General features: G+C 45.7%; 1 protein-coding gene across 1 annotated transcript; it reads right to left on the bottom strand.

Moving 5' to 3' along the window:
• Nucleotides 1–211: 211 nt before the first annotated feature.
• Nucleotides 212–14,570, bottom strand: sltm (SAFB-like, transcription modulator). The gene is made up of 20 exons (XM_053426195.1): nt 14,371–14,570; nt 13,242–13,323; nt 13,090–13,145; nt 11,748–11,775; nt 9,895–10,576; nt 9,272–9,306; nt 9,073–9,176; nt 8,832–8,981; nt 8,597–8,709; nt 8,357–8,517; nt 8,167–8,267; nt 8,005–8,061; nt 7,762–7,907; nt 7,490–7,670; nt 3,699–3,823; nt 2,801–2,974; nt 2,001–2,312; nt 1,762–1,900; nt 1,408–1,562; nt 212–1,322 (listed from the first exon to the last, which is right to left on the bottom strand). Exons 1-20 carry the CDS (start codon nt 14,503–14,505, stop codon nt 1,211–1,213), a joined length of 3,048 nt encoding a protein of 1,015 aa, XP_053282170.1. The 5' UTR covers nt 14,506–14,570; the 3' UTR covers nt 212–1,210.

Genomic DNA, 14,570 nt, shown 5'->3' with positions numbered 1-14,570 from the left:
CTAATATATATTCCAGAACTAAACCATGATTTAAAATGACTAGTTTACTATACTATAAAATTACTACATATATTGTTCAGGTATGAAAACACTGACTGTTTATATAAGACAATGAAGCAGCCAAGTACCAGTGTGTTACTAATAGACTGAGTTTACAGAGAACCAACAGCAGCTTCCATGACCCAACAATCAGCACAAGTCATTCTGAGTCTCACTTTTGTTGTAGTTTAATCAAGCTTTATCAACCATTTACAGCAGACGTGTAGGTAAAGAGTGTTATGAGTAGGTGCATGGCAGCCCTGGGTGGGGAGCACTTGTCCAAATACAAAAGGATTAAAGAAACTCAACAGGTATAAAAAGAAAATGAGAAAAATAAATTAAATTGAAACAAATGGTTCCTCCACTACAGAATCACCCGGCAGATGTCAAACTGCACCTTTTGTCGTGTACCAACTTTTTCAAACATTTTATATGCTGCCATCAGAGAACTTTGTGTTTGTAACATATGGTTAAATAAAGCCATGATATCATACATCTTACAAAATCAGTCAAACCTGAAAACTGACTGAAAACTGCAATAACAATGAGCCCCTAAAGAAATCGTGCGATAGTCCTTTCACAGACTTGAGTGAATGCCATGCAGCAACACACTTGAAAGTCAGAATATATTTCAGACACTGGCCTGTGTAATTTAATTCATGGCCTTCGAGAGGAATGTCTGCTACAGTGCCCGATATTTTGTGTGTTTCCAAAGTAACACAAAGTATGAACCTTCCGGTGTCCTGCGTCATGTTTTCTGACAAATAAACATCCAAGTAAGTGAACACTCATCACTGAGGGAGCTCTATAATACACTAAAATTAGACAGTACACAGGGAAACCATGTGAGACACTGGTCTATTGAAAATGTACATACAACACTCAATTAGAGAAGATCATAACATCACTGGAAAACTTTACTTACAAAGACCTAGGGCTGTACAATATTTTCCTAAATATAAGTAAAACATGTGCAAGGGTTGTTTATTGGTAACAGCGGAACTGTCAGGAAAACCCTACACTGAGGTAAACACTGGTCTATACAAAATAAAATGAAGTAGTCAACCTCGCGGCTACAAATGTACCACCTAAAACAGTTGATATCCTAAAAAATAAAGAGTTCCGAAATTTTCCAGGTGCTTTAAAGTGGCTTTACAGGGTCTGGCTGCAGTTAGAACTGCCGCTGTGTCGATTTGAAGGGTTTGAATCCGCCCACGTTGCCACTGCTGGAAATGGAGTTGCTGGTGATCTGCACAATTCGGTTCATTCCAGATGAAGAGTGACTGCAGAGAGATAAAACACGTTATGTCAAGGTCTGCTGGGAACAAGAGTCACTTCTGTCATCATTTATTTACATATCTGTTATACCTGGAGGCCGACATCATGCTGCTGCGAGTGTCTCCCATCCTGCGATTGTCAGAGAAGCCGCCGCGCTGGGAGCTTGAGCCACCGTGCCACTCCTTCCTCACGCCCGACTCCCTGCTGTGACGCTCCACCACAACCTGGCGGCTGGAGCTGAACGGCTGGAGAGAAGAGATCTGTTAAATGTATGTGTCAGCTACAACTCTGGTCTCAACTTAGCTGATTAAATACCTCCATCAAGGAGATTTGGAGTTTGTTTGTTTTTTAAAAGATAACCTTAAACCTTTTATGCAAGACCTGTAAATACCATGTCCCAAAGGTAAAAGAGAATGTAAGAGTTTCATTCCAACATGGGCTGACCTGATTGCTCATCACCATGGGTCTTATTCCATCTCGATCACTGAAGCTGCTCCGCCCACGGCTGGCCGAAGAGCCTCCTCTGAGCACCGGCCCTGGAGCCTCTCGACCGGACCGCTCAGGTCGCATACGCATCGGTCCTCTGCTCAACCAGGCATTACGACAAATCAGGTTTAAAATGCATTACTTTTCACATACTAGAAAAAAATGAATTCTTAAGTGTCAAAAGTCTCCTCTTTTACCGCATGTCTCCTTTGTTGGTGTTCATCCCTCCATCATTCTTCCATCCATGCGCTCCGTCCCTGGGTGAACGGTTGTGTGACATGCCAGGCATTCCCGCTCTGGCTCCCATTGGCCGAGCATGCATGGGCACAGGTCGTCTTTCATCTCGGTCCCTGCGGTCGGTGTCCCTGAGTTCACTGCGTTGAGGAGGCGGCGGCTCAGCTCTGCGGACTGTTTCAAAGTTCTTGGGGTAGCGCTCAAAGCCGGAGCCCTCTCTGTGAGGAGCAGGGCGACTCTTTTTTACCTCTGGCTCACCATCGAATCGGTTACGTCTATCAAGAAAACCAAGAACAGAATGTGAATACATTTTTTGAATGAAATGGCAAATGAGCCAGAAGGCAACATAAATGTCTGTCAGTCAGATTTATAAGTAGTCACTGTTTGCAAAAGTCTAAGCTCCGATCAGACACTTTTTCAACCTGCAGAATATTTTTTTGGTAAGGGCAATAAATCTGATTCTAGGCAACTATCCTGAGTGTGGCTGTGATTTTGTTGTGAAGTAATCATGTTGTTTAAACAGGTGGAGGACACTTGACACAGAGAAACAGATCTGTGTGGAAACATGAGATGAGAGTATCACCCGCTGGTTCAGGAGGTTCGTCTGACTGATGTCTGTTCAAAGCTTATTTTAGGCAGAGTGGGAATGAAGGTTCAGTGGCTGCAGTTGGTTCAGATATATCTTCAATGTTGTCCAAGGAGACGAACACCGAAACTAAGCTAATGGTATCTAAAGAAAAAAACAGTCCACCACAACTTGTACCTGTCGTACGTGTTGGTCTGTTCGCCTCCACCTTCTGGAAAACGTCCCCTCTCCCGGGGGCTGAAGTTTGTAAAGCGGTTCTGCTGACGGTTGTAGTTTGAGCCTTGGTTCAAGCGGACATCAGAGTCTGACTGCATCTTCTTGTTGCCATTCCAATAGGGATCGTCCCTCCGACTGCAACAACACATACAGACACAACTCATGAGCAATGGGCATAAATAGAAACGACTCAATGCAACACTTGGAATTTTTTTTCCGTTGGGGGGGATTCGTGACACGTAGAACTGATCTTTATAAAAATCTCCTGAAATCATATTTATGTTCCTGGATAAACAGGGCGTTGTTTCTATTGCAATATTAAGTTAAAATACTGCTTTGTGTAAACATCCGGAGGTGCCTCTCTCCTGCAGGAATGTGCATGCATGTCTGCCCGTATCTGTTACTCTTCAGACAAACAAACATGATCACATTTATTTAAGTATTCGAATCACGAATCCGTATCATTCCGATCACTTTAACACTGATGTCCCGGCTGTGTGCCCCATGTCTCACCTGTGGCCGGTGAACGCAAAATGTTGAACTTTTTCTGTGTTTAAATAAACTCTAGTGAGAATCAAATCAACAACCAATTTTCTATTTTCACAGCATTTTAAAATAGCCTATAAATAGTGAATTTTAATATAAAAATATTAAAGATTAATTGAAAATCGATCGTTAATTCTCCCGAGGATCGATTAAGACAATTTAATCGAATGCCCATCCCTATTAGGCATCGATATAAATTTAAACAGGTAAAACCCCTAGACAAAACCAAAGCAGCAAAACAAACCAGGGAATAGCTTGAAAATGTGACAGGTACAACTACAACACTACTGAGGCACATTCAAACAGTGTGTACCCGTGTTCCACTTCACGGCCTCTTTTCAGGTTGTTCCTCTTTTCCTGCTCATAGCGGAGCTGCTCCTGTTGCCTGCGCAGCTCCTCGCGTTCACGTGCCATGCGCTCTGCCTCTTTACGCCGTTCCTGAAAGAGGTTATTTGAAATATTCTAATTAAAATCCATTACTAGGCGATGTGGATATTGTTATAGCTACAAGCAGTTGTAAAATTTAAAAGCATTTGTATAGAAGTGGTCTCTCATGGCAGAGTGGTCTCAGGTGAGGGGCCAGACTAAGAATGGTTCAGAAACCCTCAATGAATATCGATACAAGAGGAGATGGGACCCAGCCCGGAGGAAGCCCGGGGCCCCCGTCTGGAGCTAGGCCCAGACGGAGGGCTCGATGGCGAGCGCCTGGTGGCCGGGTTTGCCACGGAGCCCGGTCGGGCACAGCCCGAACAAACTACGTGGCACCCCCCCTCTCTTCATCTCATGGGCCCACCACCTGTGGGAAGACCCGTTGGGGTCGGGTGCGCAGCCACATGGGTGGCAGCGAAGGTCAGGGGTCTCGACGGACCAGACCCGGGCGGCAGAAGCTGGCTCTGGGGACGTGGAACGTCACCTCGCTGTGGGGAAAGGAGCCAGAGCTTGTGAGGGAGGTGGAGCGCTACCAGTTAGATCTGGTGGGGCTTACCTCCACGCACAGTCTCGGCTCTGGTACCGTACTCCTGGATAAGGGTTGGACTCTATTCTTCTCCGGAGTTGCCAAGGGCGTGAGGCGCCGGGCGGGTGTGGGGATACTCATAAATCCCCGGCTGAGCGCCGCGGTGTTGGAGTTTACCCCGGTAGACGAGAGGGTCGCCTCCCTGCGCCTAAGGGTTGTAGGGGGGAAAACTCTGACTGTTGTTTGTGCGTATGCACCAAACAGCAGCTCAGAGTACTCTGCCTTCTTGGAGACCCTGAATGGAGTCCTGCATGGGGCTCCAGTAGGGGACTCCGTAGTTCTGCTGGGTGACTTCAACGCCCACGTGGGCAACGATGGAGATACCTGGAGAGGCGTGGTGGGGAGGAACGGCCTCCCTGATCTGAACCCGAGCGGTCGTTTGTTATTGGACTTCTGTGCTAGTCATGGATTATCCATAACAAACACCATGTTCGAACATAAGGGTGCTCATAAGTGTACCTGGTACCAGAGTACCCTAGGCCGAAGATCAATGATCGATTTTGTGATCGTGTCATATGATCTGAGGCCGCATGTTTTGGACACTCGGGTAAAGAGAGGGGCGGAACTGTCAACCGACCACCATCTGGTTGTGAGTTGGATCAGGGAATGGGGGAAATTTCCGGATAGACCTGGTAAGCCCAAACGAGTAGTGCGGGTGAACTGGGAACGTCTGGAGGAGGCCCCCGTCCTAGGTATCTTCAACTCACACCTCCGGCGGAGTTTTTCTGGCATTCCTGTGGAGGTTGGGGACATTGAGCCGGAGTGGGCGGTGTTCAAAGCCTCCATTGCTGAAGCTGCGACGGCTAGCTGTGGCCTCAGGGTCTTAGGTTCCTCAAGGGGCGGTAACCCTCGGACACCGTGGTGGACACCGGTGGTCAGGGAAGCCGTCCGATTGAAGAAGGAGGCCTTCCGGGATATGATATCCTGGAGGACTCCTGACTCGGTTGCAGGGTACCGACAGGCCCGAAGGGCTGCAGCTGCTGCCGTGTCGGAGGCTAAGCAGCGGGTGTGGGAGAAGTTCGGAGAGGTCATGGAGAAGGACTTTCGGTCGGCACCAAAGTGTTTCTGGAAGACTATCCGGCACCTCAGGAGGGGGAAACGGGGAACCATCCAAGCTGTGTACAGTAAGGATGGGACTCTGTTGACCTCAACTGAGGAGGTCGTCGGACGTTGGAAGGAACACTTTGAGGAACTCCTGAATCCGAATAACACGCCCTCTATGTTGGAGGCAGAGCTCGAGGTTGATGGTGTTTCGTCGTCAATTTCCCTGGTGGAGGTCACTGAGGTAGTCAAACATCTCCGCAGTGGCAAAGCCCCAGGGATTGATGAGATCCAGCCAGAAATGCTAAAGGCTCTGGGTGTTGAGGGGCTGTCATGGTTGACACGCCTATTCAACATCGCGTGGGAGTCGGGTACAGTGCCAAAGGAGTGGCAAACCGGGGTGGTGGTTCCCCTGTTCAAAAAGGGGGACCAGAGAGTGTGTACCAATTATCGGGGTATCACACTTCTCAGCCTCCCTGGTAAAGTCTACTCCAAGGTGCTGGAAAGGAGGGTTCGGCCGATCGTCGAACCTCAGATTGAAGAGGAACAATGCGGTTTTCGCCCCGGACGTGGAACTACGGACCAGCTCTTCACTCTCGCAAGGATCCTGGAGGGGGCCTGGGAGTATGCCCATCCGGTCCACTTGTGTTTTGTGGATCTGGAGAAGGCGTATGACCGGGTCCCCCGGGAGAAACTGTGGGAGGTGCTGCGGGAGTATGGGGTAAGGGGGTCTCTCCTCAGGGCCATCCAATCCCTGTACTCCCAAAGCGAGAGCTGTGTTCGGGTCCTCGGCAGCCAGTCAGTTTCGTTCTCAGTGGGTGCTGGTCTCCGCCAGGGCTGCGCCTTGTCACCAATCCTGTTTGTGATATACATGGACAGGATATCGAGGCGTAGTCGTGGTGGGGAGGGGTTGCAGTTCGGTGGTCTGAGGATCTCGTCACTGCTTTTTGCGGATGATGTGGTCCTCATTGGATCATCGGCTTGTGACCTTCAGCACTCACTGGATCGGCTGGCGGCCGAGTGTGAAGCGGCTGGGATGAGGATCAGCACCGCTAAATCTGAGGCCATGACTCTTAGCAGGAAACCGATGGATTGCTTACTCCGGGTAGGAAATGAGTCCTTAGCCCAAGTGAAGGAGTTCAAGTACCTCGGGGTCTTGTTCGCGAGTGAGGGTACTATGGAGCGTGAGATTGGCCGGAGAATCGGAGCAGCGGGGGCGGTATTGCGTTCGCTTTACCGCACCGTTGTAACGAAAAGAGAGCTGAGCCGCAAGGCAAAGCTCTCGATCTACCGGTCGATCTTCGTTCCTATCCTCACCTATGGTCATGAGTGCTGGGTGATGACCGAAAGGACGAGATCGCGGGTACAAGCGGCCGAGATGAGTTTTCTCAGAAGGGTGGCTGGCGTCTCCCTTAGAGATAGGGTGAGAAGCTCAGTCATCCGTGAGGGACTCGGATTAGAGCCGCTGCTCCTTTACTTAGAAAGGAGTCAGCTGAGGTGGTTCGGGCATCTGGTAAGGATGCCCACTGGGCGCCTCCCTTGGGAGGTGTTTCAGGCACGTCCAGTGGGGAGGAGACCTCGGGGAAGACCCAGGACTAGGTGGAGAGATTATATCTCAACACTGGCCTGGGAACGCCTCGGGATCCCCCCGTCAGAGCTGGTCAATGTGGCCCGGGAAAGGGAAGTCTGGGGCCCCCTGCTTGAGCTGCTCCCCCCGCGACCCGACCCCGGATAAGCGGATGACGATGAGATGAGAGAGATAGAAGTGCTAAATTACAAGTTTACTGACAATACGAGTTCATTCAGTGTCTGTAGGAATTTAATCCACTCTTGTTTTCCTCCTGGCCTAATTCTTTTGAAGGGGGTGCTTAATTGACAAATGGTTTCTAGACTGTTTATTTGAGATAATACTGTTTGAAATAATGAAATAGTACACATCATTCATCCCTGAGGTGGACAGTTTCCAGTTTTACAGTTGAAGATAAACATTTGACTGCAAACTATGTGTAGTTTTGCTAACAGGTACATTTTTTCTGTGCTCCCTGTACCTGCTCAATGCGTATTCTTTCTCTCTCGAGCCTCTCTCTCTCCAAGCGCTCCCTCTCCAGTTTTTGTCTTTCCATCTCCAGTCTCTGGCGCTCCCTGAGCAGATTCTCCCTTTCTTCACGCTCTCGCAACAGGCGGACACGCTCACGCTCCCGTCGTTCTTGTTCCGCAATTTCACGCCTCCTACAAACGAGAATTTCTCATTTTAAAAACTGCAGAATAAAAAAAGCAAACTAAATTTTGAGTCTACAAAGTGTGTGTTGTCCCAGGATACCTGCGCAACTCCACGGCTCTGCGGACCCGCTCCATACGAGCAACTCGCTCACGCATCCTCTGCTCTTTCATCTTCTCGAAAGGCAGGATGTCATGTTCTTCTCCCTTGTTCATGAAAGGTCGCGGTTTGTCTTTGAACATCTCCAACTAGGTGAGAAGAGAGACTATAGTTGTAAAACCTCATCGTGAAGCACAGTAAATGAAAAGACAGACGTGTGTGTCCCTCGTGTCAGGAGCTTCATACCTCTTCAGGAGGAATCAACCACTTAGGCCGCCTTTGAAAATTCATGTTGACTGGAGGCTGAAAGGTATATAAAAAGAGTTTCTCATTTGATATCTACTGATTTAAGCTCAGAGTATATCAAATATTTATATAAAATATAATATTATAAATAAAAGTTCTTACCCTCTCAAAATACCTTCCTCTTCTGAAAGGTCTCATTCTGCCAAAATTGGGATCTCCTCTGTTATAATCTACTGCCATCACCCTGCATGGGCTCTTTGTCCCTAGAAAGAGAAAATGATTATTTACAACAAAAGGCCAAGGAATTAACTGAATTCTTGAAATCGGTGCTGGAAAGAGGAATAAGACATACGGCCATGCTTTCTGTCGTCTTTCTTCAGAGAATCTGGTCCCGAGTTGGAGGAAACCGAGTCAGATTTTCCACTTTTCGTTTCCTGTTTCTTGGATAAATCTTTGTCCTTTTCTGACAGTTTATCAGATTTTTTGTCTTCCTTCTTGTAAGGTGGCTGTGCTCTGTTGGATTGAAAGCACATTTAATATCTTGTTGACCTCACGTAAAAGGAATAACTGTTCAACTTATTATGTCACTCACTTGTTCGTCCATTTCATCCCTGTGGAACTGCGCTTGTCACTTGTTTTGATGGAACTTGCTTTGTCCTCTGCTTCTTTCTTTGAAGGCTCTTTTTTGAACGGATCATTTTTGGCCTGAAAAACGACAGCAGAATATTAAATAAAGGCTGCATGCCCCAAAGTATTCAATCAATAAAAGGATAGCATTGGATCAGTCAAGTTCTGCTCAGAAACCATTTATCTGATTACTAACTTACCCTCTCCACATATATCTGCTGTCCATGGAGCTCCGTGCAGTCAAGGTGGGAGACGCAACGCGTCACCTCTGTACTGGACGACATCGTCACCAGGCCATAGCATTTTGAACCAGGACTGCGAGCGTTTGTCACCACCTTGGCGCTGAGAACCTGTTGGCAGCAAAATGTGTTCAACTTTTTTTTATGACAGATCATTTCTGACGTATTCCAAATAAGCAACAACTAACTCAACGTTATTTACCTTCCCATATTTGCCGAACAGATTTTTTAGATCAGCTGCTTTGGTGTTCGAGGAGAGGCCGCTCACCCAGATGTTACGAGACGAACCGTTGCTGCTAACGACTCCTGATTAAGAGGTTTGCCAGAACACACAAGATATTATATCAACTGGTCAAAAGATATTTCCTGGGTTTATTTTGAAGGTTAGGACAATATCTTACCCTTGTCATCTTTTCCATCTCGGTCTCTTGAAGAGCTATGGAGCAAATGTTGCAACAACAAACAGATGAAAATGAGCGCAGCTAAATAAAACCAAGTTGTAAAGTGAGAGACGTACGTCTTGTTGGAAAAGAAACTGCAACACATTTAGTACTTTTCAGAAAAAAAATTCCTGTAGGCAAAGAGTGGATCTGAATCAATGACTCAAAGGCTTCATTGCTTTTCCAGAGGTGAGATGGGTCAGGGTGTCACCCAATTTATTCCCTGGACCAATGAAATCTTCGGAGCTTTGTTCAACTTCAGTGAATGTTTTGGCCAAAAAGAAAAAGAAAAAACTGTCATCTTGGGGACTAATGCTCGTTTACAATGCCTTGTGTGGAAACTGGAAGGGGCTTTAAAACTTCTGGAAACGTCAAAGTAACAAAATAAGGTGTTTTTTTCATCTCCTGGTTATGTAGAATTTAACCAACTTCACAAAAATACATCAAAGTAGTAAATGGCAGGATTAGGTACATCAGTGAACTTTTCCCTTATGCGAAAAAAATCTTGAGGCTACCCACAATGGTGCGTTCTTAGTGAGCTGGACTTGGTAGTAGTATCAAAGAACTGACATAGAAAGACAAACCTCTTTGCTTGACCTGATGCCCCAGTAGTGGAGGGGCCTTTCTTCCCAGAGTCTTTTTCTTTATCTCCCGTGTCAGCTTTCTTCGAGGACTCTCTGTCTTTCTTCGTGGGCTCACACCTGGATCCATCGTCTTTCTTACCATCTCTGTGGCCCTCTGTCTCTTGATCCTTCATGTCATCATCTGGGCCCGTATCAGCAGAGGTATCTGGCTCATCTGTGCCCTTCTCGGCATCTGGAAGTTTCACATGTTTACCTGTTTCCAGGAGATCGTCACCATCAACATCTAGGGTGATGGCATCTTCATTTGGGATTGAGACGGATAGGTGATCGTCCTCTACATCTTTAGAGGAATTCAGGGCTTCGGCGTCGGCATCCATCCGAGCCAGTTCGAGCTCCACCTCTGGCTCAGCATCGTCCTCCATGTCCGGGTCAGCATCGTCATCCTCGTCGGGGTCAGCATCAGCATCGACCTCTGGCTCAGTCTCCGCGTCTACCTCTGGCTCAGTCTCCGCGTCTACCTCTGGCTCAGTCTCCGCGTCCACCTCTTGCTCAGGCTCTGAATCAGCCTCAGCCTCAGCCGGCACAGCTTCAGGCTCTGGTTCAGCCTCAGACTGAGTGAGGCTGTCCTCCCTCGGTGCAGGCTTAGCATTTTCGTGAGTACCATCATCTGTATCTGTTACATCTGAGGGAGTTAATAGGATAAACATGGCAAAACAACTTTTAAAATTCATGTCGCATATTCATTCACCTAAAAAGTAGAATAGAAAACACATTTAGTGTTAATGGTCATCAAGGGCGTAGACACCATAGGAAGACACTAAACACACAATCTTCACTGAAAATGTGGACGATTCGGTGGTCTTCATTTCTTGACTTGTCGTGAGCTGGTTCACTTTCAATTCATACTGAAGATGCAAGTCCGGATGTTTCCCCATGATGATTAATAGTTCTCCAGGTGGGAATCTTGGGCAAAGTACATATAAGGAGGAAAAGACATCAGTTCATCCCTCAGTTTTGTGCATTGCACAAAATGCATGGCATCGGTCCCGTGGAAAGTCATCTGATTTTTAGGCAATCTCAGACATCGTCTAACATCCCGTCAATAATGAATGACGTTGTGGTTTGATCAGCAGATTTCAGTCTGAGGCTGAACCATCTGCTGGGATGTGTCCTGTAAAATGTACCCAACTGTAATCAAAATGTTTGTGTCCCTTTGGTTATAACAGTCTGTTGTTTGCAGTCCTAGGCGATGCTGTATGTCAGATGGATGTTGACTGATGAATGACGTCTCTTGGTCTTTAAGGAATCTCATGACACAAGGCTTCAGACTTGTTTTGAGGAGTGTAGCTGTCCTTGATTTACCCAAATACGAGCCTCACTCACAGGCTGTCTCACCTGGCAAGACATGCAACAAGCTGCCAGATTCCTTTGGTAAAGGGGGTGAAGTATCCCGTGCACTTGTCACTGCTCTGTCCCCCAATGATGACTCTTCAAATTCATTGTTTGTAATAACATGTCCGTTTGTTGGTGAACCTTCCCTCGTTGTCTCCATGGGGAGTGTAGGACGCTGGGTGCCAGAGGGCATGGAAATCCACCGAAGCAGTTCTTTAACTTGAAACATTTTGCTCAATTCAGTCAAGGCAACCCGCATTTGATACCTCATACATGTACCAATGACCAAAAAAACTGGAGTCTGTCTTCATCAAGCTTGTCTATATGGCTCCTTTTAGCATATTGTGACCTACCACAGCAGCTAGCAGAAGCACAAAATAATCTCATCATAAGATGTTAGGTGCAAAGAAAGAGACTTAATACTTATTAACTTTGGGCATTAAGACTGCCTGAATACATACCCTTCTCGGATTCATACTCTTCAGTTTCCTATGGGGAAAAAACAGAACACATATGTAAGCCCAAGGAACTATTTCAAGCAAGGAAAGTTGTTCAGTAAAGTAGTTGCTAAGTATTTGTCATTGCATTAGTAATATTAGTAATAGTAATATTCCCTCTAGATGAGTATATGCTTCTTTATGACTCCCCGACACAATCCCACAGCCGCAAGGTGTAGATAAAAATTATTCCATCCTTTTACAGAGAATTCTGACAAATTTCAGTTATTTAGTGTGAAATGGGAAAGAAAAACATTCTGTATAGCAATTGTGACAATTTGTAAACTATTTCTAAGCAAATTAAACTCAGTTTAGTATATTTAACGCTTCCCCTCACACTTCCTGGAAACCACTGCAACCCTTGATGTAATGAACAGATGTTTACGTTGCCACCCAAACTTTGGAATAAAGCCAGGGGCTCTAAGGGTGTTTTCACATATATGAGCCGAACTCAATTCTCTTAAAGTGGACCAACATAAAAAAGGGACTCAGTTCTCCATCTGGTCCACTTTTGCTCAGAGGGGGGCTTCAGTTCTCTCTGTGTTCACACATTACCTAGTTCACAGTAACACAGATCTTTACTGCTTTGGATTATAATGTCTCAAACTCAAGAGTGAATCAAACAAACACAAAGTAAACTTCAAATACTGTACGTGTCATGATAACTAATGATCAGTGACGGTGTTTAAGTGTAAAGTGAGTGCAGGTCAGTGGGGGAGTGAGGAGGAAGGACACAGGAGACTGATGCGGTAAAAGGCGACTGGACCTATAATGTGCTTCTGTCCTGATGCCGTTAGCAATGATGATAATAATTATAATGCAGGCGTGGGACACTTCTACGAAATGAATGTTGCAGAAAACTTGAAGTGATGTTGTTCTGTCACTGCCTAGATGCACAGATGACTTCGATACAATGGCAAAACTCAAAGCAAACCAGGACTGCTTTGTGTTCACAATGCAAAAGCTAAGTGAACCAAAATGCAGAGTTTAAGTGAGCTGAATCGTACTCAGTTCTTTTGGAGTGTTCAAATATGCGCAAAGAATGCTGACTCATTTCTCTGAGTTCGTTTGGAGGGCGGAAAGGGACCAAGTGTGAAAACTCCCCAAATATCAATTCAAGCACCTTTCATTTTGGTTATCAGGCAAACAAAACAATTCTTTGCTAACTCTTAAAACAACTTCCTAAAAAATTACCCAAGATGTACGCTATTAGAAATGATTGTATTTGTATCAGGACCACGGTGGATAAACACAAAAATCAGCAGTCATGTGGGAAACATTTAAAACAGAATCCGGTGCCAGTCACCTTGTAAAGGACATCTTCCTCCAAGGTGGTGTCGGCGTCCGAATCCGTTTTTTTCACTGAAAGTTGAAATAAAGAAAGAAAGATGAACATGGATGAAATAACAGACTTGCTTCACCACCCTGTCTCATCAGTGAAGACAAGGGAAAAATTACCTTTAGCTTTCCCAACTTTCCGAGGTAACGCATCACCTGAAAGCTGCATCTTTTCGGGGTCACCACCTTCATCCTCGACAGCCTTAAAACATTTTAAAAAAAACATGTAATTCAAACTGGCAACATAATCTGTTAAAAATGTTTGTTATAAGACCAAAGACAGCTACAGCTTTTAACTGATCAAAATCAATTAAACGTTATAAAATATAAAACAAACATCATTAGTAAGCAGAAATGCTAAATATTTGCCAGTTCCAGCTTTTCAATTGTGGAATTTAATGAATTTCTATGTCAGATATATGTCTCGATTGTTAGATGGACGACTGACACATTCAGTCTGGATATTTGCAGAAAGCACGTTCCCTTATTTACTCACATAACAATAACACCTTAATGATGTAAAAGAAGATAATCGGATGATAATTCATAATTTAAAATATTCTGTCTAAAACCCAAAATTCTAGTTGGTAAGCGTTTGAAAGCAACTGGTTCTATGTTATGAATTGTAAGGTTATTTACAAAGTATGCTGCTTGAAACGCACAACGATCGATTCATCTGTGTTGTAATGTTTTTATGAACATCGAGTAAATACAAGGATAACCGTCTGACACCTGGACCCGTGCCTCCTAACGGGTGAGTTCACAGTAACCAGCCGGTGGGAAAACAAACAGACCCTGCGCACATTTCTTCATTTTCAAACCACAGTTAAAAGGCTTGTGCGAACGCTCTAGCTCGACGCAACAAGCTGAGCTCAATCCCGTCACCTCGACTTTGGGAAATGCACAATGTCTTATTTAACAATGTGAGGCTTTGATGTGTTTTCTTAAAATTCAGATTACTCATGTCGTCACGAGGCCTATCGTTGTCGATGCTAACGTTAAGGAGGAATACGTTGGTTTCATGGTTCCGGTGCTAATTCGAACCCCAGCAGCTCACAAGCGTTTCTAGGTCGAGAGATATTAATACGTCTGTTTACCAGGTGTGGTCTTTAAGTTGAATTGTGCAAAGCTAAACTGGGTCAGCGGTCTCGTCTATCGAGCCAGCAGCAAACCTGTCACGGATGTAGCTAGCTTTAGCATCTCTGCATCGCAACCACTCGACTACCAAACAGGCTCGTTTTTCACTCACCTGTTTCAGCCGCGCTAGGAGAACGCTCTTCACGCCGGTGGTGTCCAAACTCCTTCGCTTCAGCTCGGATTTAAGGTCGACAACTCTTAATTCGGTTAATTTCTTCGAATCCGTGGAAATGGCCCCCGACGCCATTTTACCTCGAGATTACTGGGTTGACCGCGCGTGCGTAGACCATTTTGGCCGGTCTTCTTCTTCTT

The sequence above is a fragment of the Pleuronectes platessa genome, chromosome 1, assembly GCF_947347685.1.
Source record: "Pleuronectes platessa chromosome 1, fPlePla1.1, whole genome shotgun sequence".
In the NCBI taxonomy this organism is placed as follows: domain Eukaryota; kingdom Metazoa; phylum Chordata; class Actinopteri; order Pleuronectiformes; family Pleuronectidae; genus Pleuronectes; species Pleuronectes platessa.
The sequence above is the reverse complement of the archived record's forward strand: the minus strand, read 5'-3'. Positions and strand labels throughout refer to the sequence as shown.

Excerpts from the sequence above, each read along its gene's own strand:
- sltm (XM_053426195.1), bottom strand. The coding sequence starts at position 14,505 with ATGGCGTCGGGGGCCATTTCCACGGATTCGAAGAAATTAACCGAATTA. Across the intron at positions 11,776-13,089 it reads AGGAAGATGTCCTTTACAAG|GAAACTGAAGAGTATGAATC; the intron begins GTGACTGGCACC and ends TTTTCCCCATAG. Across the intron at positions 9,307-9,894 it reads GCATCAGGTCAAGCAAAGAG|CTCTTCAAGAGACCGAGATG; the intron begins GTTTGTCTTTCT and ends TTTGCTCCATAG.